We start from the raw sequence: 22,679 nt of genomic DNA on the forward strand, positions 1-22,679 counted from the left end.
TGCCCTCCCAGCGGGCTGGGGAAGGGGCTAAGGGGGCAGGGGGTGGGCACGCCGAGTCCCCCAGGGCTGGGCCAGGGCCGCCGGGCACCTCCCCGCTCCAGCACGTACCTTCTGCACCTTGTTGATGCGATGAGCCGCCCGGTTATCTTTGGCCTTTTGCTAACAAAAACACGAAGCCAGCTGACTCGCAGCCCCCGGCGCCCAGGCCCCCCGCCCCAGCGACGCCCCAGTACTCACCAAATAGGGGGCTTTGTCCGTGGCGGGGACCTTCCTCCAGAGCTTCATGATCTGTTTGCAACGGCTCGACCAGTCTGGGAGTCCGGTAGGAGCAGATGAAGAGAAGAAAAGCCACGTTAGCCCGTGCCTGACGAGCCCACCCGGCCCCTCGGCGGGCGACCGCCCCCCTTCACGCGCAGGGACAGCCCCACGCCCAGGAGCTGGCGCCGAGACCCCCCACCATCGCTGCCAGGAGAGCTGCAGTCCCGCGGCCAAGCCCTGTGCCGGAGCGGACGGGATCTCCCCTCCGAACAGAGACCGGGGGGGGGTTTCACCGCACCCAGCTCCCCCCTGCCCTCGCCTCGAACGGGGCGGCCGCAGCCCCCCCAGAGCCCTACCTGGATAATCCTGCTTGAGGTTGGGGAAGTTCATGTTGGCATAGAGGACGGGCGAGATGGTGGAGAGCTCGCCCAGCTCCTCGTCCTTCTCCCAGCGCTGCAGGCTGCGCTGGTTGTAGGACAGTCCGTCACCCTCGCCCTCCGTCGTGGGCGTTGTGGGTGTCGAGGGGGTGGTGGCGGCCGAGCTGCTGGCCCAGGGGCTCTCGGGCTCGCAGTGGTCCGGGCTGAAGAAGCCGCTCCGCTCCCTGTGTGGGGCAGAAAGCGTCACGGACCGGCAGGGTGTGAGTAAAGAGGGGATCCGGCAACACCCCAGGGTTCGCTCCCTCCAGGGAGGCCAGCCCCTAGCCGCCCACGTACCTGTTATCGAGAAACGGGGACTGGCAGACACCCGAATACGACTCCAAGGAGACGGCTCCAGAGAGCGAGCCCAGGGAAACGCTTCCTGCGAGGGAAGGGAGAGGGGTTGCAGGGAGGGCAGGGCTGGGGCTCAAGGCTACGCCTGCCCCGGGGGCCCCAGCAGCCCTCGGACGACACAAGAACCCCCCTGACGCCCCCAAAACGCTTTCCACGTTCATCCCCAGAGCAACAGGGAAGACCCAGGAGTCCAAGCTCCGACCGCAGGCACCGCTGCTGTTCAACCAGCTCAGCCCCACCGAGCACGCAACCCCTTGCCTTTCCCGGGGCAGAGGGCGAGTCCTGCCCTTCTCCCCCACCCACCAGGACACCCCCCCCCCCCCATCCGGTCACCGCGTCTCGGCTCGGGGCTGTGCCGCCGCCACCCACCCTGCCCCGGCAGCTGGAGGTCTCCTTGCAGGAACGGCCGCTGCGCCCGGCTGGGGTCCTGCCCTGCGCCGCCAGCCTCCATCCCCGCGGCCACGCAGTTCAGGGGCTGCTCCCCGCGCTCCGCCGAGCCCAGAACATCCTTGAAGAGCTGCTGGACGTCTTTGCTCTCCATCTTGGGCAGTTCTGTAGAGGAAAAAGGAAGAGCTGAGCCATCGCAGGCAGCACGTGGCGCAAATCTCACGCTGATGGAAGGCGGAGGAGAAACCCGGGGGCCCCGGCCCCGATTCCTCCCTCGCTTCTGCTGATGAGGGGGGCTCGGGGGGGGCCTCACCTTCCGTGGGGATCTTGTCGAGGTCGGAGCTCAGCGCACCCTCGCCCGGGGTGGCCGGTTTCTCGGCGTCCCCAGGGTCCGGGGAATCCTTCGGCTCGTCGGCCCCTGTGAGGGGGAATCAGCAGGTGCCCTCAGCACCCCGGGACCCCCCACCTCAGGGCTCGGGACCCCCCAGCCCGGGGCCCACACGGGGCAGCCCCCATCGCCCCCACAGCGGGACAGGAGTCCCCCAGGGCCGTGCAGAGCGCCGCACCACGCGGGGGCGCTCTAGCCGCCACTCGATGGTCACCAGCGCAGGGGAGTCACGGGGGGGGGGACCATAGAGTTCCGCCCCACACTTCCCGCCCCGCCTAGAGCGTACTCCTCAACCATAGAGCAGTTCCATCTCTATGGTTGCAGACGCTCTAGGCCGCCTCTCGAAGGCCCACCCGGAGGACTCGGCCTTCGGTCTGTCCCGCACAACCGGGCGGCCCACGGGCACGGCGGGGGGGGGGGGCCCACGGGGATCCCCGGGGCTCACCCAGGTCCTCGGCCTTCGCGTCGTCCTTGCCGTCATCATCGGGAGCGGCGGCGCTGCCGTCGGTGCTGTCATCCCCTGCGGGGCACCAGGCCTCAGCGGGGCCGGGGGGACGCAGCCGTACCCCCCAACCGCACCCCCCAACCGCCCCCGGGGTCCCCCACCAACCCCCAGCGTTCTCCTACAGCCCTCGGTGTCGACGGCAACCCCCGACAGCCCTCGGCGTCCTCCAACAACCCCCAGCGTCCTTAGCAGCTCCCAGCCCCGGGGTCCTCCAACAGCCCTGGGGACCCCCAACAACCCCTAAGAACCCCAGGGACCCCCAACAACCCCAGGGACCCCCAACCTCCTCCAACAACCCCGGGGTCCTCCAACAACCCCGGGGACCCCCAACAACCCCTAAGAACCCCAGGGACCCCCAACAACCCCGGGGACCCCCAACCTCCTCCAACAACCCCGGGGACCCCCAGGGTCCTCCAACAGCCCTGGGGACCCCCAACAACCCCTAAGAACCCCAGGGACCCCCAACAACCCCAGGGACCCCCAACCTCCTCCAACAACCCCGGGGTCCTCCAACAACCCCGGGGACCCCCAACAACCCCTAAGAACCCCAGGGACCCCCAACAACCCCGGGGACCCCCAACCTCCTCCAACAACCCCGGGGACCCCCAGGGTCCTCCAACAACCCTGGGGACCCCCAACAACCCCGGGGTCCTCCAACAGCCCTGGGGACCCCCAACAACCCCGGGGATCCCCAACAACCCCGGGGTCCTCCAACCTCCTCCAACAACCCCGGGGACCCCCAGGGTCCTCCAACAACCCTGGGGACCCCCAACAACCCCTAAGAACCCCAAGGACCCCCAACAACCCTGGGGACCCCCAACCTCCTCCAACAACCCCAGGGACCCCCAACAACCCCGGGGACCCCCAACCTCCTCCAACAACCCTGGGGATCTCCAACAACCCCGGGGTCCTCCAACCTCCTCCAACAACCCTGGGGATCCCCAACAACCCCTAAGAACCCCAGGGACCCCCAACAACCCCAGGGACCCCCAACCTCCTCCAACAACCCCGGGGACCCCCAACAACCCCAGGGACCCCCGGGGTCCTCCAACAACCCCGGGGACCCACAACAACCCCTAAGAACCCCGGGGACCCCCAACAACCCCGGGGACCCCCGGGGTCCTCCAACAACCCTGGGGATCCCCAACAACCCCGGGGTCCTCTAACCTCCTCCAACAACCTTGGGGACCCCCAACAACCCCCAACAACCCCGGGGACCCCCCCACTAACCCCCTGTGACCCCTCCCGGGGACAGCGGCCGGGGTTTGGGTTCCCAAGTCCGGCTCCCGGCCGCGCTCACCTCGGGGGTGCGTGGGGGTCTCTCTCCTGTCGGGGGGGACACCCTGCAGCGCCCCGGCCAGGCTGGGGTCCCCCTTGGGTCGCGGGGCGCCCTGGCCCAGGGAGGGGCGGGCGGCCCCGTCCCCCACGCCGCCCGCTGCCAGCAGCGCCTTCCGGCTCAGGTCCATCAGCGCCTTCCCAAAAAACGCCTCCTGCCAAAGGGGGAGCTGCCGTCAGCGCCACGGCGTCCGTCGGGGCGGCCACGCCGTCCGTCCCCACCCCGTCCGCCCCAGGACCACCTCCATCCCCCCCAGGGCCACCTCCATCCCCCCCCCCCGTCCGTCCCACCTGCAGGTAGGGGGGGAACATGTCCTCCAACTTGCTCTTCTTCCTTCCTCGGCGCTTCTTCTTCTCGTCCCCCTCTGCCGAGCCCGGATCCAGGCCGCCCTCGGCCGGGAGGTCCCCCGGAGCCCCTGCAACAGCCGCCCCGCTGACACCTCCCCCCAAAAGAGTTTGGGGCTGTTCCCGCGCCACGGGAAGGGCTCGGGTACGGCACCCGCGGGGTGCCCTCTCCAGCCCTCTCCATCCCCAGGGGACAAGCAGGGGGCTGGGGGGACGGGGAAGGGAAGGGAACGGGTGCCACCGGGCCCTACCGTCCTCTGGGTGCCCCTCGGTGCTCAGCCCCTCGCGCCCCACTTCGGCCAGCACCGCCGAGACCTTCTTCAGGCGGGTGTGGGACTTGCGCTGCCGCACCATGAAGCCGCCGATGCCTGGTGAGCAGAGGAAGAGGAGGTGGGGAGGTCACAGCGGGGCTGGCGGCGGGGGGGGGGGGTCCAGTCCTCGGGGACGGCCCCGGGCGGCACTCACCGGGCCGGTACGGCTTGCGCTTCCTCTTCTTGCACTCCTCCGGGTCCTCCAGCCCCTTCCCCGAGTCCACGTCAGCCCCGATGTCGCGGTCGGGGCTGGCCGGAGCCTCCAGCTTGATCTCGCACTCCATGTGCTCGACACCCACTGCCGAGGGGGACGTATTAGCGGGGTCCCCCGGCCCCCCCACACCGCACCCCTACCGGCTCACCCGCCGGGAAAACGCACCTTCGGCTTTGAGCAGCTCGTCGGCGTCCAGGTCGCCGTCCTTCTTGTCGTCGGGGCCCAGGGGGTCACCCCCCTCCAGCCCCCCGTCCCCATTCAGGGCGCCCAGCCGGCCCTTGCGCTGCCGCCGCTTGTGCAGGGGCGACAGGGAGAGGTTGCGCAGCACCGCCATCCCCGTCTCCGTCAGCCACACGCCCTCGAAGCGGAAATACTGGGGCTCTGCGGGGACAAAACCCAGCATTGGGGACAAAACCCAGCGCCGGGTGCACGGCCGGCGCCAGGGAGCCCACGGCACCGACCCCGGCACCGATTTCGGCACCGATTTCGGCACCGCGTGTACCTGGCTCCTTGGCCTTGGCAATCTCCGGGGGAGGCGCGGGCGCTGCAGAGGGAAAAGCAGACGGGGAGGTGAGTCCCCACGTCCCCCAAACGTCCCCTGAACCCCACGGGCTCCCCCCCGCCCCGGGCGCTCACCGGCCGGCTTGATCACGTAGGGCTGGCAGGCGCTGCAGTCGAAGCCTTCATCCGCAGCCTGCTCCACCTCCTCCTCGGTGAAGAGGCTGTCACACGCCGCGTGCAGCCACCTGCGGGCAGCGGGGACCCGTCACGCAACCCGGCCACCCCACGGGGAAGGCCAAGGGCGAAGACCCCCGGGGCCGCGGCGCTCACCGATCGCAGTGCCGGCACTGGATGAGCAGGTCGTCCTCCACGTACTTCTCGCGGCAGAAGGGACAGACGACCAGGCTGGCGCAGGGCGCGCAGTGGGTGTAGTTGTTCTGCCACTCGCAGTGGAAGCCGGGGGAAGCCGCCCCGCACTGCACGCAGCACACGCACCTGGAAACGGGGGGCGGGGGGGCCCCGAGGTGTCAGCACCAGCCCCGAGCCCCCCCGCGGGGCTCCCCTCGCGCCCCCCACACGCACCACTTGCACTTCCAGCCGCCCTTGGGCACGGTCTGCAGGGGGGGATCCAGGCAGTAGGTGTGGTAGCTGATGTCGCAGTCGTCGCAGAGCAGGAGCCGGGAAGGGTCGGAGGCTTTGCCGCACACCTCGCAGACGATGCATTCCACGCAGCGCCAGCCCTTCAGCAGCATCACCTTCGTGATCTGGGGACGGCGAGGGCGGCCGCGTCAGCCCTGGGCGCGGCCGCAGGGGTCCCTGGGCTCGGCACGGCCACGGCAGCCACCCCGGGGCTCGGCACGGCCACGGGGGAAACGCCCCGGAACGCGGCACGACCGCGCGGACACGCCGGGCGCGACGTCGCGTGCGTGCCCCGAGGGACCTGGCCTGGCCGTTGAGGTCCCCGAGGGGCACGGCACGGTCCTGCCCGCCCGGCGCAGGGACAGGGGACCCGCTCCCCCTCACCTTGCTGTTGACGCAGTAGGGGTGGTAGCACTGGGAGCACTGGGAGCAGGCGAGGAGGTGCCCCTCGGCCCCACGCCCGAAGCTGCCGCACACCACACACATGTCCTGGGGGAGAGAGGCCGTGAGAGGAGCCGGGGGGGACCGGGCGCCCGTCCTGTCCCGTCCGTCTGTCCATCCCACAGCGCCCCGGTTACCTGCATGAGCACGAACTTGTCGGTGTTGGAGAAGAGGACGACCGTGTTCTGCATCGTGTCGTCGTCGTCCTCGTCCTCCTCCTTGCTGGGCGAGCTCTCCACGTCGGCGAGCTGGGGACAGAGCGGGGGGCTCAGCACCGAGGACCCCCACTCTCCGTGCAGTTTGGGGGGGCACCAGCCACAGGCTGGTGCCGAACCGGGGGGGCACGGGAACACGCAACGGCAGCAGACCCCCTGCCCACCTGCAAGCCAGCCCCTCCCCGGGGGGGCAGCTCTGCACTAGCCCCATACTTGTGGGGTGAAACCCCCAGACCCGCAGCACAGCCCCAGGCAGTCGCCTCCCCCGTGGGACCCCCACCCACCCCACACCACCCACCCCACACCACCCCGAGGGCTCCCGAGCCTTTCCGAGGGACCGGGATGGTGGGGAAGGGGAAGGGGCTCGGCTCTCAGCCCTGCCGCCTAACAGCTTGGGGACCCCCCAGCCCCCCCCACCTCTGCCCCAGCCCAGCCTTACTGCTAGGGTGTCAACGGACGAGGTGGTCGACTTCAGGCGTGCACGGCCCCGGCCCCGGCCCCCGTGGGACCCACCTCGGGGGCGCCTCCGCCCGGGGAAGCTGCTGCTGCGACCCTAGGGCCAAGGGGAGAGGGCGGTTACAGCAACCGGGGGGGCCCGGCCGGACCCCCGCCGCACATCCCGGCCGGGGCAGGGGCAGCGGAGGGGCGCGGCCCCCATCCCACCCCCATCGCGCGCTCGGCCCTCGCCTACTTGCCGCGGGGGCAGCCCAGGGAGGGGGGCGCGGCCCCGGCGGGGCGGTGAGGGTGGCGGGTCCCCCCCCCAAGATCGGGGCTGGCGGGGTCCCCCCCGATACCTGCTTGACACGGGAGCGCCCCGGGGAGCTGCGCCGCCGGCTCTTGTCCCCGTCCCCCTTGGCGGCCGGCTCGAAGAGCAGCGAGTCGTCGGTCTCGGCGCCCAGCGGCAGCGAACCGGCGTCCTCCTTCTGCAGGCTGGCGTCGGCCGAGGCCGGCCCCAGCTCGAGGGACAGCGAGCCCCCGCCTTCGGGGTCCGGGGAGCCCAGCAGCGGCTCCGAGCCGGGGAAGCTGCTGCTCGTGTCCCCCTGGCTCAGGTTGGAGATCTCGTTGAGGATGTCGGGCCGGGGGCGCAGGGCGGGGGGCTCGGGGCCCCCCTCGTCTCCGCGGCCCAGCAGCTTCTCCCCGGCGGCGCACACCTCCATGGGGGTCTCGGGGCCCAGCTCCTCTGGCTCCAGGAGCAAGGGGGACCCCTTGGTTTCAGGGTCCCCTCCGGCCCGGCCTTCCTCCAGCGCATCCTCCTCGCTCAGCGGTGGGGAGCTCCCGCTGGTGCCCTCCCGCTCCAGCCTCGGTGCCTCTTCCTCCTCCTCTTCCTCCTCCTCAGGCAGACCCGGGAAGGGCCCCAGCTCTGGGGCAGGGCTGGCGTGGGGGCCATCTCCGGGGGGGCTGGCTGGCGACTCCCCCTCGCCACCGGCCGTCTCCATCTCCTCGTCCTCGGGGGGCTCGGCAGGGGCTGGGGTGCAGGCAGGGGAGCCCAGCGGGGGTGGCGGGGAGCCAGGGGGCTCGGTGTCCATGGCGGTGCCGGGGCTGCCGGGGGGCTCGGGCAGGGTTGGGGCGGGCGGCTCGGGCACCTCATCCTCCTTGGCGTCGGGCAAGGGGTCTGGGGGGTGGGCGGGTGAGACGGCGCGGAGATCTGGGGGTGTGGAGAGGAGGGAGGGGACAGTGACGCCACAGCCCCCAGCAGAGACACACACACACCCCCCCCACACCCTGGTGTCCCCCCCCAGACCCACCTGGGGGAGCCGGGGGTGGGGGTGCCATCTCGGGGGACAGCAAGGGCTCTGGCTCCAGCTCCATCTCCTCTTCGGGGGGCACCTCCAGGGCCAGGGCTGGCGCTTCCTCTGCCACAGCCACCTCGGGGAGGAGACCTGCAGGATGGGGCCGCGGGTGAGGGGGGCCACGGGGGTCCCCTCGTCCCCTGTGCCACCCGGCCTGGGGCAGAGAGGCAACGAGCATCGCCTCAGCCTGGCCCAGAGACCCCCCCCCAGCCCCCCACGTACCCCCAAAACGGGGCATCGAAGCATGAAATCAGGGTCAACAGTTTGAGGGTCACGCAAGAGCAGTGCTGGGAGAGGACCCAGGCGTGGGACCCCCGCACCCACGGGAGACAACGGGAGGGGAAAGGGGACAGATGTAGAGGTCCCGCTTTTACCTGGGGGCTTGGGGTCCTCCTCGGGGGGTGGCTCGCTGGGGAGCGGCTCTTGAAGGGGCAGCTCGTCAGGGGGTGGCTCTTCGGGGGGCAGCTCTTCTGGGGGTGGTTCATTGGGGGGCAGCTCATCGGGGGGCTTCTCGCCAAGGGGCAGCTCATCGGTGGGCAGCTCGTCAAGGGGCAGCTCGTCGGTGGGCAGCTCGTGGTGGGGAGACTTGTCGAGGGGCGGCTTGTCGGGGGGTGATTTGTCAAGGGGCAGTTCATCGGGGGGCAGCTCGTCGGGGGGCGACTTCTCGAGCGGCGGTTTATTGGGGGGCGACTCGTCGAGGGGAGGTATGTCGAGGGGCAGCTCATCGAGGGGCGGCTCGTTGGGGGGCGGCTCATCAAGGGAGGGGTCGCTGGGGGGCAGCTCCTTGAGGAGGGGTCTGTCAAGGGGCGGCTCGTCAAGGGGTGGTCTCTCGAGGGGCAGCTCATCAGGGGGTGGCTCGTCGGGGGGCAGCATGAGAGGAGGGGGCTCCTCGGAGGGCTGCACGAGAGGGAGGGGGTCCTCGGGGGGCTGCACGTCAGGGGGCACGTCATCAGGAGGTGGCTTATCGAGGGGCAGCTCATCGGGGGGCACCTCGCTGGGGGGCACCTCCACGGGGGTTGGCTCGCCGGGAGAAGATCCGCTATCGCCCGGGGGTGCCTCCTCGGGGTCCCCCCCCGCCTGCGGCTTCTCATCGCACCCTGCGGGCTCCGGTTCGGGCGGGGGGACAGGCACATCCGTCGCCTTGCTGCGGTCGGGGGACGCCAACCTGGATGGGGGCAGCGGGTGAGGGGAGCGCGACTCAGGCCACCCCCTCCCTGGGGCCGCAGGACCCCTCTTCCCACCTGCAAAGGGGGCACCCAGCCCGACACCCCCCCCCCCCCCCCCCCCATCCAACCAGTCCCCCCCATCCCCACTCACGTCTGGGCAGGGGGGTCCGGCTGGGGCGCACGTGCCAGCGCCCCGTGGGCATCTTCCGTGGCGCGGCGCTGCTGGCAGCCCTCGCACACCGAGTAGCTCCGATACCACTGGCAGCCGGGGTCGAGCCCTGCCGGGCGCCGGCCGCAGTCCGAGCAGACCCGGCAGTTCTGGGAGGAAGGGGGGGGGAGGCAGAGGCACGTCAGGGGCGGGTAGGGGGGAGACCGGGCACCCCCGTACCCCCCTTGGCGAGAGCAGGACGCACCTTGCACTTCCAGGAGTCGGCGGGGAGGCCCTCGATGGCCGGCTCCATGCAGAAGGTGTGGTAGCCCTTGTCGCAAGCCTCGCAGACCAGCATCATGGAGTCCTCGCCGGGCTGCCTGCGGGGTTGCGAGGCGGCGGGGGGGGGGGGACGGGACGGGACGTGAGGACCACGTTCCCCTCCTGCGCGCCCCTCACCGTCGTGTCCCCCCCCCACCCCCGCCACGAGGACGCGGGCTCACCTGCAGGTTTGGCACACTTTGCACTCGGGGCACTGCCAGCCCGAGCGCTTGCGGGGCGTCAGGGTGACGTCCAGGCAGGCCCCGTGGTAGTGCTGCCCGCAGCTGGTGCAGAAAACCAGGTCCCGCAGGTCGCCCGGCCCGTCGCACACCGAGCACCGGGCATCCTCTGGACGGGGGGAGAGAAGGGGGCTGTCAGGGGCTCTGCCCCCCCCCGGGACCCCCCCCCCTCCCCTCCAGGGCTGGAGGGGATCCAGCACCCAGGGCTGGCAGCCCCAGCCCGCACGCACCCATCTGCACGGCCTCGGCCACGTGCTGGGGGCAGAGGAGCCGGAGGGTCTTCATGGACTGGAAGCAGCCGCCGGCAGCGGCGCAGGGGAAGTGGTAGAGGCGGGGGCAGCCGGCCGCCCGGCACGGGATGGTGGCCCCCATCCGCCGACAGTGTTCACATTTCTGAAAGCGGAGGAGCCCGGCGGGGTCAGAGACGCTGCCCGGGGCCGGGCCGAGTCCCCGCTGCCCCCCCCCCGCCCTCCCCCGGGACCCGCTCACCTGTGAGATCCCTGAGAAAACAGCTCTGTCCACGCCGGCCAGCCCCGCCGCCTCCTGCCCCACGCCGGCGGACCAGGCTGCGCACCAGCGGTGGACCCAGCAGTGCCCTGTGGGGAGGGGGCGTCAAGGACACGGGCGTCCCCGGGCCGGGCAGGACACCCCGGGCGGCAGGACGGGGACCCCAGGGCCGCCACCGCACTCACCCGTCGGCTCAAAGAGCTGCACTGGAGTCACCCGCTCGGAGAAGCCAATCTGTGCCAGGTCGTCACCCGCTGGCTCCGGCTCCGTGGGGGGCTGGCCGGGCCCCTCGGGGGGCTCGTGGCCCGCCAGCCGCTCAGGCCAGTCGGGAGCCGGCTCGAAGCGCTGCAGCTCCCGCTGCCCGTGCGGGCTCCAGTCCCCACAGTTGCAGAGGGCGCAGCGGCGAGCCGGCGGGCTGGGGGGGCAGGACGGGGGGTGTCAGGGACACGCAGGACCCCCCCCACCAGCTCCACGTCACCCCCGAGCCCCCCGTCCTCACCTGCTGGCCTGGGGAGGTCCCTTCGTGTCCGTGCTCTCCGGCTCTGGCCCCGCGGAGGCTCCTTCGGGGGGTTTCAGGGGGTCCCCCTCCGCGCTGCCCATCTCCTCCGAGGCCACGGCCCCATCGGCTGCCGGGAGAGCGGCCGTCAGCCGCCGTGGGGGGGGAACAAGCACCCGGCACCCCGGGGGGGGACGCCGCCAGCCCCCCCCAGCACCCTGCCGAGCCCCACGCTCACCTGGAGCGTCCGCGTCCTTCTCCTCGCTGGGCGGCTTCTGTTCGTCCATCCTGTCCCTCGGGGGAGGCCCGCAGCTGCGAGGGGGCGAGATCCGTCAGCGCATGGGTGAAGGGGCCCTTCCCCAGCCCCCCCCGCAGCCCCCTGTGACCCCCCCACCCAAGGGACAGGGCAGCACCCTCCAGCCGCTCCCCCTGAGGCGAGTTTGTGGGGTCTCAGCCCGGCGGAAGCGTCCCTCCCCACGTGCCACGAGCGGGTGGCGGGTCCCGGTTCCCCCGGGGGTCCACGAGACCCCGGGCAGGGACGGCTCCTCCCTGCTCCCCCCCCGCCGTCACCCGCTGGCCCCCCGGGTCCCGTCCCCCCCCCCCAGGTCGGGGTGGGGACGGCGCAGTGACACGCCGGGGCAGCCCGCTCCCCACCAGCGAGGCCGCGCGGGGGCCGGGGGCGCGTGACCTCGATTAAACCCTGGCGGGGGGGGGGGGGCAACCCCAGCTCCGTGGCACAGTGGCACCCCGGGGGGTCACCAGGACCCCCGAGGAGCCACCCGGACCGCCCCGGCAGCGGCAGCACCGGCTCACCGGGGCAGAAGCACCCTCAGTGCCTGGGGCAAAGCCGGGACCCCCCCGCTGCCCTGCGCCACGGGGCTGGGTGGGATTCGGGGTGCAGGGACAAAGGGGGGGGCCCGGGGTCCCCTCCCCCAGCACCCAGCCGCTGCCTTGTGCCTCAGTTTCCCCAAGGCCAGCATGGATCCAGCCGAGCCCCCGTGGCACCGGGGGGGGGGGGGAGGGGGCACCCACAAACACCACGACTAAAGCTGGGGGGCGGCCCCACAGCCCCCCGCCTTGTCCCCTCCCACCCGCACTTCATGCGCACCCCAAAAACCCAGGGGGGGCCAGGCGGCTGCGGGGGGGGGGGGGCAAAGGAGACCCCAACTCGACTGTGAGCCACGCGTGGGGGAGAGGGCCGGGACTGAGCCCGGGGGGGCCCCAGCTCCACGCACCGACACCCCCCACCCCACCCCACCCCAGGGCACCGGGGACGCGCTGGGGCAGCCCCCGCCACCCCAAAATCCCGGCTGCCCCCCGAGACGGCGCGGGGCGGGGGGGATCAGCGGGAGCCCCCGGCCGGGCACGGCGGGGTCCCGGCCCGGTGGGGCGGGGGGGGGGGGGGGCCGCCCCCCCAGCAAATCCCCTCCGGTTCCCCGGTAATCCCGGGGGGATTAGGGCCGCCCCAGGGCGGCTGCGCCCTCCCCGGAAGGGCCCCGGCGTGCACCGGCGACGGGGGGGTCGGCGGAGGGGCCCGGCCGGCCCTGCCCGCGCCCCCGGGGCTCCGGGGGGGCCGAAGCACCGCGCGGGGCCGTTCCCCGCCCTCCCCCGTGCCCCCGAGCCGCGCTCCCCCCCCTCCCCGGTGCAACCGGGCCCTCCGGGGGCTCCGAGCCGGCCAGGCCCCGTGCCCCGGCCCGCCGCGGCCTACCCGGGCACCGGCACCGGGGGCTCCGGGGCGCCGGGCCCGGCCGTACCTGCGCTCAGGCGGCGGCGCGGCGGCCCGGGCCCCACCGGCTCCCCGGGCGGCGGGCATCGCCGGTACCGGTGCCGGGGACACAAAGGGAGCCGGGGGCCGCGCTCCGGGCCCGGCCGCCGGGGAGGCCTGGCCGGGAGAAGGCGGCGGCGGCGGCGCGGCCCGGCCCGGCGCGGCAGAGGCGGCGCGGCCCGGGGGCCGAACGCGGGGCCTCTCCCTTCCGGGGCCGCGGGGCCCGGGCCCGAACGCGCGGGAGCCCCGGCGGGGCCGCCCCCCGCCCCCCGCCCGGCTCTTACCCCCGCGGCCGCCCTACGCCGACGGGCCTCGGGGCGCGGGGCGGACGGTGCTCCCCGGCGCGGCCATTTCCAGAGGAAAGTAGGTCCCGCCGCCCGCCCCCGCCCCGCCCCGCCCGCCCGCCCGCCCCGCCGGGGCCGCCGCGCTGCGCCCTGGGGGCCGCGGCCGGGGGGCGCCGCGCCCGCACTACTTGGCGGCGGGGGCTCGGGCGGAGGGAGACGGCGCGCGGCGGGCGCTGCGGCAGCGGGGGGTGTGACGGCGCGGGCCGCAGCGCACGCTGCCGGGAGGGATCCCTCCGCGACGCTTAACCCCGCCGGCGCCGGGGCGGGCGGCGCGCACGTGGGCACGGCGGGGCGGCACCGGGCAACGGCGGTGGCTCCGCCCCCCCCCCCCCCCCCCCTTCCGCCCGCCCGCCCGCGGGGACCGGAGCGGCCCTGCCGGGGACGCGGGTGTCCGCGGGTGTCCGTAGGGAGGGCTCCGCGCACGGTCCCGGTGTTCCCGGAGCAGCCGCCGTGCCCGGTCCCGGCTGCCGCGCTGTGACCCGAGCGCACGGGGACGGGCGCCCCACGGCACCCGCGTGCTGCTGAGCCACGGTCCTGCCCCGCGCGTGGGGCAACGCCAGGTGCCCGCGGGCCCCTCCCGGTACCCCTGGGCCTCTCCCGGTACCGGACAGCCAGGGCCACGCACACGGGAAGCTCCACGCGCGCCCCCTCACCCGCTCTGCACCCCTCGGCCCCCCCACTCGTGTCCGTCCCGCACCCCTCGGCCCCACGCGCCCCGTGGACCCCCAACCCTGGCCTTGGGGAGGGGGGGGGGGACGGAGGCCGCCCCCCCCCACACACACACACCGAGCGGGGCCGGATCGGGGTGGCGGCTCCGCTCCCCGGCCCCGGCCGCCGTCTGCCGCCCGACCGGGACCCTGCGGGGCAGCCCGGGGACCCCGCTCCGGCAGGGAACAGCGGCCCCGGCCCCCCTCGGTCACAGCCGGGGACCCCCGCCCCGGGACCCCCGGCAGGGACAGGACAGCCCCGGGGGGACCCCAAGAACGGGTACGGGGTGGGCAAAGGCCCCCCCCCCCGGGAGCCCGAGCCCCCAGACCCGGAGGTCGGGGGTGGGGGGGGGGAACACACACCTCTGGGGGCACAGACCCCCGCCAGCCCCCGGGCTGCAACACCCCGGCCCCAGCACCCCCTCTCCCTCCCAACACTGACCATGGGGGCACAGAGCAGCCCCCCCCCTGCACCCCCACACCCCACTTCCCTCCTCAGCAGCTCCCTGCTCCTCTCTAACAGCGTAATTGGGTAATTAGCAGTAATTAGTCTGCCTGGGTGGAGATAAGCCACACGGGGAACCGCAGCCAGGCCGGGCACCCCGGCACTGCAGAGCCCTGCCACGCTCCCCCAGGCCGCGGCTTTCCGGGGGGGACGGGGCTGCAGGGCCCCCCAGGGTCCCAGGGACGGCCCCATGGTGCTCAGCCCCATGGCGGGAGGGGGGCTCTGCCCCACAGCGCATTCGGGTTTGGGGGGAGCCCAATGGTGGGGTGTTGGGGGATCCCCACGTGCTGCCTCACCTTCCTCCCCCCCCCTCCTCCCCTCCAGGGCAGGAGCAGCCCCCCCCAGCCCCGGCCCGAGCTCCGAGGGGGTTCGCTGACAAAACAACGTTTAATTGTTCCAGCCCTGCAGCCCCGACTCCCACGAGCGGCAGCTGCCAGCGCGGCACAGCCGGACCGCGGCCCCGTGCCGGGAACAACACCCGCATTCAGCCCCGGCTCCCCACGGCCGGCGGGGAAACGGCCCCAGCGTGTCCTTGTGCGTGCGGGGGGACAGCAGCTACGGGCAGGGGGTGCTCCCCGGCTGGGACGGGACCCCCCGCCCCGCTCCCAGCCCCTCGTGAGCCCCACAGCCTTGTGCAAAGTGAAGGGTTCGGTACAACAGTGGGACCACGTGGCCCCGGACCCCCCGAAGCCACCGCCGCGGTCCGGGGGAAGGTCCCATGGGAGGTCTGCCCCGTCCCGGCAGCCTGCCCTGGGCAGGGCTCACATCAGGCGGCAGCCGGTCGATCTGCCGTAGGAGTTGTCCACCCGGTCGATCTCCTCGATGATCTTCGTGAAGATCCCCTGGGTCACCTGGGGAGGAGGGGACGTCAGCCCCAGCACCCCGGGGACCCCAGCCCCAGGCGGGGTTCGTCACCCTGCCCCAGACCTGGCTCTCCTTGGCCGAGGACTCGAGGAAGATGGCCCCCCACGATTCCGCCAGCTTCTTCCCTTCATCCGTCTTCACCTCCCGGCTAGAGACACAGCAGAAGCCAGGCAGGATGGGTCCTCAGTGGGGGGGTGCGGGATGGGACAGCGGGAGGGGACGGGACCCCCAGACCCCTCCTTACCTCTGCAGGGACAGGTCCGCCTTGTTCCCCACCAGCACCACGGGCATGCTGCGGGCATGGGGAGGGTGAGGGCCCGGTCCCACCCGGGCACCCCCCTCCCCAGGAGGGACAGCACCTACCGCGTCTTCCCCCGGCTCTCGTACAGCTTGTTGTGAAGGGTCTTCACCACCTGGAAGCTGCGGGGAGAAGGGGAGCTCCGGGTACTGCCCCCCACTGGGGTCCCCCCCACCCAGAGGGGACCCAGCCCCAGCCCCGAGGGCGCGGGGACAGCCCGGCAGGGAGGGTGGCTGGGTCCCTCACCTCCGCAGGGACGTCACCGAGTACACCAGGACGTAGCCGTGGATGCCGATGACAAAGGAGTGGGGCAGGATGGTGTACTCGTCCTGGGGGAGGGCAGGGTCGGTGCCAGGGGGGGCTCTGGGGCCAGCAGCCCCTCGCTCCCCCCAGCCCCCTCCCGGACCCCCCCAGCGTTACCTGCCCAGCCGTGTCCACCAGCTGGAGCTGGAACTCGTCCTTCCCCACCACCACCATCTTGTTGTAGGCTGTGGAGGTGGCAACGGGTTAAGGGGGCTGCCCGGGACCCCTGCACCCCCCCCCAGGGACCAGCCTCCCCTCCACCCCACTCCGGGGGTGCCTCCACCCCGGCACCCCCAGCACAAGGCTTGGGGGCACAGCCCAGAAGCCTCATCACCCGTGGCCCCAGCAGGAAGGGGGACCCCAGGCAGGCAGCCCCCCCCCCCCCAACTTACTGCTCTCCACCGTGGGCTCATAGCACTCCACGAACTTCCCCTCCACGAACTGGTGGGCCAGGGAGGTTTTGCCTGGGGGGGGAGGGAAAGGGCAGGGCTGGGGGCCGGGGTCCCAGCATCACCCCGGGGCGGGGGAAGGAGCCCGACCGAGGGAAGGGAACCATCTCGCTGCCCCTGCGCTCGCCACCTCCTCCCGCGGGGTTCCAGGGGACACGGCCCCGGGGTGACGGGGGCTCCCGGGGTGGGTGCCCAGGCTGAGCACTGCCCCACAGCCCCCACCTGAGGTGGAGACCCGCCGTGCTCTGAGCCCACGGCGGCGGGAGGCACCCACGAGGGCCCCGGCACAGCCCCCCCCCCCCCCCCCCCCCCAGCTGCAACCCCTGTCCCCGGCAGCGCCTTGTGGGGCAGCCCCGTTCCCACGCACCACCCCGCGCAGGGCCGCCCCCCCCCCCCCAAGAGCCGCATGGGGCAGAGGGCACAGCCCCTTCCCACGCCGCCCCCCCGCGAGCCCCCCCGCACTGACCCACGGCGCGGTACCCGAGGATGAGCACTTTGCGGTGCCGCACCAGCGGCATGGCCCACGCCGCGGGGGGGGTGGGGGGGCGTGGGGAGGGGAAGCGGCGCGGGCGGGCGCGGCACACGGCGCTATAAACCGCCCGCCGCGGCGGGGGGGGCGGTACCGCCGCCACTACACCGGCGACCCCACGTGACCACAACACCGCCCGCCCGCCCGCTCCCATTGGCCACGAGGAGGCGGCGAGGGCGGGGCGCGGCGGCCACGCAGGCGCGCTGAGCGCCGGGGCTCCATTCATGAAAACGGAGGGAACGGCCGGGGCCACGTGGTGGCCGCACACCTGAGCGGGCGGGGGGGGAGGTGGGGGGGTGCCCGCCTCCTGCCCCCCCCCGCCCCGGCCCGGGGACCCCCGGGACCACCCGCAACCACCTCCTGCCCCCCGAGATCCCCAGCCCCAGGGACCCCCAGCCCCCCGGGGATGCCCCGGCCCCCCGGGGATGCCCGACCCCAGCCCCCCCCGGCCCAGCCACGGCTCCACCGGGGCCATAGAGTCTCTTTATTTATCCAAACAATTAAATAGTAGTATTTCTTTGTTTTTTTCTTTTTAAACAGAAGTGGTTAAAAGCAGGCTGGCCCCCTGCCCTGCGGGGCGGGCCCCGCTGCCGGGGCGGGCGGGCGCGGGGGACATTTATATTACCATTTATAAATAGAAAAATAAAACTCTCAAGCAGGGCGGGTTAGCGGTTAGCGCGGTTAGAGCCGGGCCCGGCACAGGGTGCCCGTGCCCACGGCAAGACACCCCATCCAGCCGCCCCGCAGCACCGAGCTGCCTGGGGACGGGGACGGGGACACCGCGGGTGACGGAGGGACAGACCCAGAGCTGGGGGACGGGCAGGAACTGCTGCCGGCTGCTCGGTGTTGGGGTGATTTGGCATCCCCCCCCCTTGGGCTGGATTTGGCCCCGGGGCAGGGTCCGGTGGTGCCCGGCCTCGGCTCGACAGGCAGCAACCCCGGCCCCAGCCGCAGCCGTTAATAAAGCAATAAATACAGGGGGAGCGTGCGGGGGTCCGGGGCGCGGGGACCCGGCCAGGCAGTGCTGCGGGGGGGCTCCGGGACACGGGAGGGGGCTGAGCCCAGGTCCCTGGGCCACCCCACGCCACCCCATCCCAGGGACCCCGTCCCCACCACCCTGCACCCTTGGACAGCGCTGAGCCAAGAGGCACCCAGACCTCCCCGTGGGGCTGGGGGTGCCCCCGTCCCTCCTCCCCAGCACCCGCCGGTCCAAGGGGGGGTCCAGGGCTGGAGCTCCCCGCTTCCAGTGTGCGGCATGATCTGCAGTGCGGCGACTCGGGAGGCCGGGGACCCCTACGCCTGCAGGGCCTCGTGGCCCAGCACGCCCCCGGCCAGCCGGTAGAGCAGGCGGGAGTACCAGTGCATGCCCGCCTCCGGCACCGTCCCGTTGCCCGCCTCGGCGCGGGCGGGCAGCAGCGAGAGGAGCCCGTGGAAGAGGCGGAGGGGGGCGAAGGCGCGGTGGGCCCAGCGGTGGCTCTCCAGGACGGCGTAGCAGGATGCCAGCACCCCGTTGACCAGCAGGGTCCCGTGGGAGGTGAGGGGGGCGAAGACCCCCACGCCGTCCTCCCGCGAGACCCTCAGCACCCGCGCGGGGCGCAGCCCCTGCCCGCCGGCCCCGTGGGCCAGCACCGCGTCACCCGGTCGCACGCGGCGGGCGAAGACGGGCAGGAAGGCGGCCGTGCCGTTGGCCGCCCCACGGGCCGCGAAGACCAGGTGGGACGGGGTGAGGAGCAGCCGGCGTGCCGGGCTGGCCGTCTCGATGGCCACGAAGGAGGCGCGTTGGCCCAGGTCGCGGTCGAGGAAGAGCAGCACCTCGGTGGGCACCAGGCGCCCGCCCGGCTCCGCGCCCAGCACCCAGTCGCCCCGGCGCAGGTCGGCCAGGCCCCGGCGCTCGCCGCTCCGCAGCGTCACGGTGGCGTGGCCGGGGAAGCAGCCGCCAGTGCGGACAGCCAGCGAGTTATCTGGGCGGACGGAGAGAGCCGTGGGTCCCCTGTCCCCGCTGGCCACCTCCACCGGCCACCACCTCCAGAGGGGAAACGGCCCTGAGCGGAGCCACCCCCCCGGGCCCCCAAACCACCCCCGGAACAAAGCGGGTATTTTCCGAAGCCCCCCCCCGGTTCCTGCGTGCGGCTCCTGGGGAGGCCGGGCGCTGCAGGGCCCCTTTGTCCACCCCGCACTGACGCCCTTTGTTCGGGGCTGGAGACGGTGACATTTACGGCCACTTTCACTTTCTGTCGATTGTCACTTCTGGGCCGGACGGGGGCTGCTGGCCGGAGCAGCCGCGGGGCTGGGGGCCATGGGCTGGGCTGCGGCCGTCCGGCCCGGCTTAAGAACCCTCGCTGTGCCTCGCACCGGGAGCTGAACCGCGAGGGTGGCTCCGGCCGGGCAAAACTGGGGCGGGGGAAGTGTGGTTTTTTGCCAATCTGGTGGCCGGAAAGGCTGGGGGGAGCTGGGCTGGGGCCAGACACGGGCTGAACCGGCTGGGGCCGGACACCGGCGGGAGCGGGGCTGCCTCCCGTGCGGATCCGGGATGCCAAGGAGGAGCAGAGGGGGCTGCGGGGCCGCAGGCCGGGATGCCCGTAAGGGTACGGCAGCCCCCCGCCCTGGCGGCAGCCCCCCCCACGTGGTACCTGCTTTGACGGAGACGTGGATGTGCGCCTTGGACTCGTAGTAGACCCAGTCGAAGCCGGCCTCCACGGCCAGGCGTGCCAGCATGCCGTACTTGTGGCGGTCGCGGTCGGAGGTGGTGATGTCCAGCGCCCGGCCCTCGTAGTGCAGCGAGTCGGGGAGGTGGTGCCCGTCCTCGTCCCAGCCCTCCGTCACCCGCAGCTTCACCCCCGGCCACATGTTCATCACCGCGATGGCCAACGAGTTCACCCTCTCCTTGCAGCGCTGGGGGGGGGGACACACACCAGCAGTGGCGTCACCCCCAGCCCCACCACGGCACCCGGTCCCCTCCCCAGGGGGTCCTGCACGCAGACGGACAGACGGACACTGGGCCTGCACAGGGCTTGGAGTGAACCCAAAGAGGCTGCTGGTGGGGGGCCGAGGGGGTGTCCCCCCCTGGGCGCAGAGAGGGGCACGGCCGAGCTGCCCCCCCGGCTGGGCACGGGTTGAACGTTAACGTGCCCCGGGGCCCCGTGGTGCAGCCGCTCCCCAGCGCGGGCAGCCGGGCAGAACGGGCAGGGGACCGGGACCGGGACGGTGTCACCTTCCCCACGGCCACGGCGGTGACTGATTAACCGGGCGGGGGGGCCGTGGGGTAGAGCTGGGGGCGCAGCCGACCCTGAACCAGACCCAAGTCCCGGGGCGGCACCGTGGGGGGCTCAGTGCCCGCCCGGCAGGGGAGAGTGGGGAGCAGGGCCGGGGGGGGGAGGGGGGGGTGCGGGCTCCGGTGCCCAGAGCCGAGGGCGGTGGCGGGGGGTCCCAGGCGGCTCCGGGGTCCCTCACCCACCAGCGGCGGCAGCACCAACGGGGGGTGCAGGGCTCGGAGCTCCCCCCGGTGTCCCCCCGCCCAGCAGCCGGTGAGGTCGTGGTGCGTCCCCCCGCCCCGCGCGGCAAAGCCGCTCCCGGGAGCGCGGGGCCGCGGGGGCGGGAGTGCGGAGCGCGGGCCCGGGGCGGCCCGGCCGGGGGGGCGGCAGCGGCGGGGGGGCAGGAATGTGCCCGGCCCGGCCCGGCCCGGCCCGGCGACAATAGGCGCCTTCCAGCCCGGCGCTGACCTCAGGCCCCGGGAATGCCGGCACGGCCACAAAGGGCCCTTTCAGCCGCCCGCACCCCGGGCCGGCTCCGCTCCCGCGGCCCCGCCGGGCCCCGCCGTCCCGGCCCGCGGGAGCCGCCGGCGCCGCCTGGACCACTCGCAGCATCCCCCGTCGCCATGGCGACCGCGGAGCCGCCCCTCGCCATGGCAACCGTGAGCATCCCGGCGGGGCGCGGCGCTTCCCGGGCTCCGGCCGCCCCGGATCACCCCCGGCAGACGGGGGCCGGGGCCGCCCCCTTCCCGCTGACCCCCCCCCCCCCCGCCGGCACCGCCCCGGGGCCGGGACGCGGGGGCGCTGGGGGAGCGGGGCCGCCGGTACCCCGTGCCCCCGGTGCGGCGGCCGGACCCCGGGCCGCCCTCGCCCCGTTAATCCCCGACGGCGAGTCCTTAACGCCCAACGCGGCGCGACCGCCCCGTCCCGGGGCTCCGGTGCTGCCGCGCCGCCGCCAAGGGCCGGGGACCGGGACCGGGGACCGGGGAGAGGCTCCGTGCGGTGCGGGGGGGGACCCTGCACCCCGGGAGGGTCGGTGCCGCCCGGGGAGGGTCCGTGCCCCCCGGGGAGGGTCGGTGCCGCCCGGGGAGGGTCTGTCCGCCCCGGGGGGGGTCGGTGCCGCCCGGGGAGGGTCCGTGCCCCCCGGGGAGGGTCCGTCCGCCCCGGGGGGGGTCGGTGCCGCCCGGGGAGGGTCGCTGCGCTCCCGCCCGCCCCCCCGCCGGTCCCACGTCCCCGCGCCCCCGGGAGCGAGGCCGGGCCGGGCCGGGCGCAGCCCCCACCTCGGTCATGAGCCGGTCCGCCCCCGTGTTCTCCTCGTCCTTGAAGATGATGTCGGGGTTGTAGTTGGGCACCAGGTCCCTGAAGCGCTCCGAGCCCCGCAGCACTTTGCCCTCCGCCTTCCCGCTCGCCCCCAGCGTCTGCTCGGGCACGTTGGGCACGAACTGCTTGTAGAGCAGCGGCGAGAGCTGCCGCCGCCCCAGCCGCCGCCGCCCCACCGGGCCCCGGCCCGGGCCGCAGCCCAGCGCCGGCGCGGCCAGCAGGCAGGCGGCGAGGCCGAGCAGGCCGAGGGCGAGCGGGCTCCGCCGGGGCATCCCGGCCGCCGGGCCCCGCTGCCTCCGCGGGCCCCGCTCAGTCGCCGGGGGCACGGGCGGCCGGGGCGGGCATGGTCCCGGTGCGGCGGCCCCGGGGCTTTTAGAGGGTCGCGGTGCCAGGGGCGGGTCGGCGCCGTTTCCTTCTCACACCCACGGCCCCGTCGCCGCTGCGGGATCCGCGGCCGCCCGGGACGAGTGACCCCCCCACTCCCACCCCCCCGCCGGTGCCGCCACCCACTCGGAGCGCGGCGCCCGGGCACCGGGACGGCCCCCCCGCCGCCGGCTCCGCGCCCACGGGCCCGGCACCCCCTCGCCTGGCGCTGCACCCCGGCCCCGGGGCGTCCCCGACGCAGCCCGAGCCTGGGGGAAAGCCCTCTCACCGCTGCGTCCCGGCACCGGGCACCGGGCACCGGCACTCCGCTCCGGGCACTGCCGGGGCTGGCACCGGGCACCCGGCTCCTGCCGCTGCCCCGGGACCGGCACGGGAATCTGACCCCGCGCCCCGATCCCGCCCCCCCTCCCCGTCTGAGCCCTGCGCTCCGGTACCGGCTCCTCTGCCCGCTCCCGGCACCGCGCTCCGGCACCGGGATCCCCCTTATCGCGGTCCTAACGCCGCGCTCCTGGTCCCGGGACCTCTCCCCTCTCCTGTCACCGGCTCTCGGGACCGGGGACCCCCTCTCCTGGCGCCGGCTCCGGTCCCGGCACCTCTTCTCTTACCGCTGCCTCTGGCACCGGGGACACCCGTTATCCTAACGCTGCGCCGCCGGTACCGGCACCTGCTCCGTCCCCTGGCCCAGCCCCGCTCCCGGGACCCCCTTCCTGGCACTACCCCGCTCCCCCCTGTTCGGTCCGACCCCCGGTACCGGTACCCGCTCCTGGCCCAGCCCCCGGTACCGGCTCCCCTGGGTGCCGGTCGGCACCGTGCGCTGCCCGCAGCCGCCCCGGCCGGGCTGCCCCCACCTGCGGCCGCTCGGCTCCGGCCCTGGGCAGCCCCGCCGGGCCCCGCCTCGGAGCCGGCCCCCGGGAGCGGCGGCAGCGGCGGCCACATCCCCCGGGGCCGCCCCCGCCGGGGCCCCGCCGCGCTGCCCTGCCCCGGACG

General features: G+C 74.3%; 3 protein-coding genes across 7 annotated transcripts in view; all 3 read right to left on the bottom strand.

Moving 5' to 3' along the window:
* Positions 1–13,114, bottom strand: part of KMT2D (lysine methyltransferase 2D) — a 28,239-nt gene extending 15,125 nt beyond the window's left edge. Inside the window, exons 1-31 of one of the 5 annotated variants that reach the window (XM_075525601.1) lie at positions 13,026–13,114; positions 11,215–11,288; positions 10,980–11,106; positions 10,666–10,895; positions 10,463–10,569; positions 10,204–10,366; positions 9,917–10,082; positions 9,679–9,793; positions 9,417–9,583; positions 8,474–9,264; positions 8,055–8,189; positions 7,104–7,954; positions 6,749–6,862; positions 6,232–6,342; positions 6,038–6,142; positions 5,597–5,778; positions 5,345–5,509; positions 5,150–5,259; positions 5,016–5,057; positions 4,679–4,894; positions 4,454–4,597; positions 4,240–4,356; positions 3,935–4,083; positions 3,609–3,798; positions 2,249–2,323; positions 1,729–1,833; positions 1,398–1,580; positions 972–1,056; positions 615–859; positions 238–311; positions 109–159 (exon numbers count right to left, since the gene is read on the bottom strand). In XM_075525601.1, the coding sequence (XP_075381716.1) occupies positions 109–159; positions 238–311; positions 615–859; positions 972–1,056; positions 1,398–1,580; positions 1,729–1,833; positions 2,249–2,323; positions 3,609–3,798; positions 3,935–4,083; positions 4,240–4,356; positions 4,454–4,597; positions 4,679–4,894; positions 5,016–5,057; positions 5,150–5,259; positions 5,345–5,509; positions 5,597–5,778; positions 6,038–6,142; positions 6,232–6,342; positions 6,749–6,862; positions 7,104–7,954; positions 8,055–8,189; positions 8,474–9,264; positions 9,417–9,583; positions 9,679–9,793; positions 9,917–10,082; positions 10,204–10,366; positions 10,463–10,569; positions 10,666–10,895; positions 10,980–11,106; positions 11,215–11,263 (5,364 nt within the window). In that variant the 5' untranslated portion in view covers positions 11,264–11,288; positions 13,026–13,114. Of the gene's footprint in view, positions 1–108; positions 160–237; positions 312–614; positions 860–971; positions 1,057–1,397; positions 1,581–1,728; positions 1,834–2,248; positions 2,324–3,608; positions 3,799–3,934; positions 4,084–4,239; positions 4,357–4,453; positions 4,598–4,678; positions 4,895–5,015; positions 5,058–5,149; positions 5,260–5,344; positions 5,510–5,596; positions 5,779–6,037; positions 6,143–6,231; positions 6,343–6,748; positions 6,863–7,103; positions 7,955–8,054; positions 8,190–8,473; positions 9,265–9,416; positions 9,584–9,678; positions 9,794–9,916; positions 10,083–10,203; positions 10,367–10,462; positions 10,570–10,665; positions 10,896–10,979; positions 11,107–11,214; positions 11,289–12,730; positions 12,927–13,025 lie in introns of those variants that run through there. The other 4 variants (XM_075525599.1, XM_075525597.1, XM_075525602.1 and 1 more) reach the window with 4 other exon arrangements.
* A 1,582-nt stretch (positions 13,115–14,696) lies between these two features.
* Positions 14,697–16,820, bottom strand: RHEBL1 (RHEB like 1). The gene is made up of 8 exons (XM_075525387.1): positions 16,678–16,820; positions 16,155–16,226; positions 15,880–15,947; positions 15,706–15,788; positions 15,525–15,581; positions 15,406–15,453; positions 15,225–15,309; positions 14,697–15,148 (listed from the first exon to the last, which is right to left on the bottom strand). The coding sequence occupies exons 1-8, from the start codon at positions 16,727–16,729 to the stop codon at positions 15,059–15,061; spliced, it is 555 nt and encodes a 184-aa protein (XP_075381502.1). The 5' UTR covers positions 16,730–16,820; the 3' UTR covers positions 14,697–15,058.
* Positions 16,821–18,033: 1,213 nt separating this feature from the next.
* On the bottom strand, positions 18,034–21,580 carry DHH (desert hedgehog signaling molecule). Its single transcript, XM_075525611.1, has 3 exons — positions 21,269–21,580; positions 19,371–19,632; positions 18,034–18,701 (listed from the first exon to the last, which is right to left on the bottom strand). Exons 1-3 carry the CDS (start codon positions 21,578–21,580, stop codon positions 18,034–18,036), a joined length of 1,242 nt encoding a protein of 413 aa, XP_075381726.1.
* Between the last annotated feature and the right edge of the window lie 1,099 nt (positions 21,581–22,679).

The sequence above is a fragment of the Mycteria americana genome, chromosome 26 (genome assembly GCF_035582795.1).
Source record: "Mycteria americana isolate JAX WOST 10 ecotype Jacksonville Zoo and Gardens chromosome 26, USCA_MyAme_1.0, whole genome shotgun sequence".
In the NCBI taxonomy this organism is placed as follows: domain Eukaryota; kingdom Metazoa; phylum Chordata; class Aves; order Ciconiiformes; family Ciconiidae; genus Mycteria; species Mycteria americana.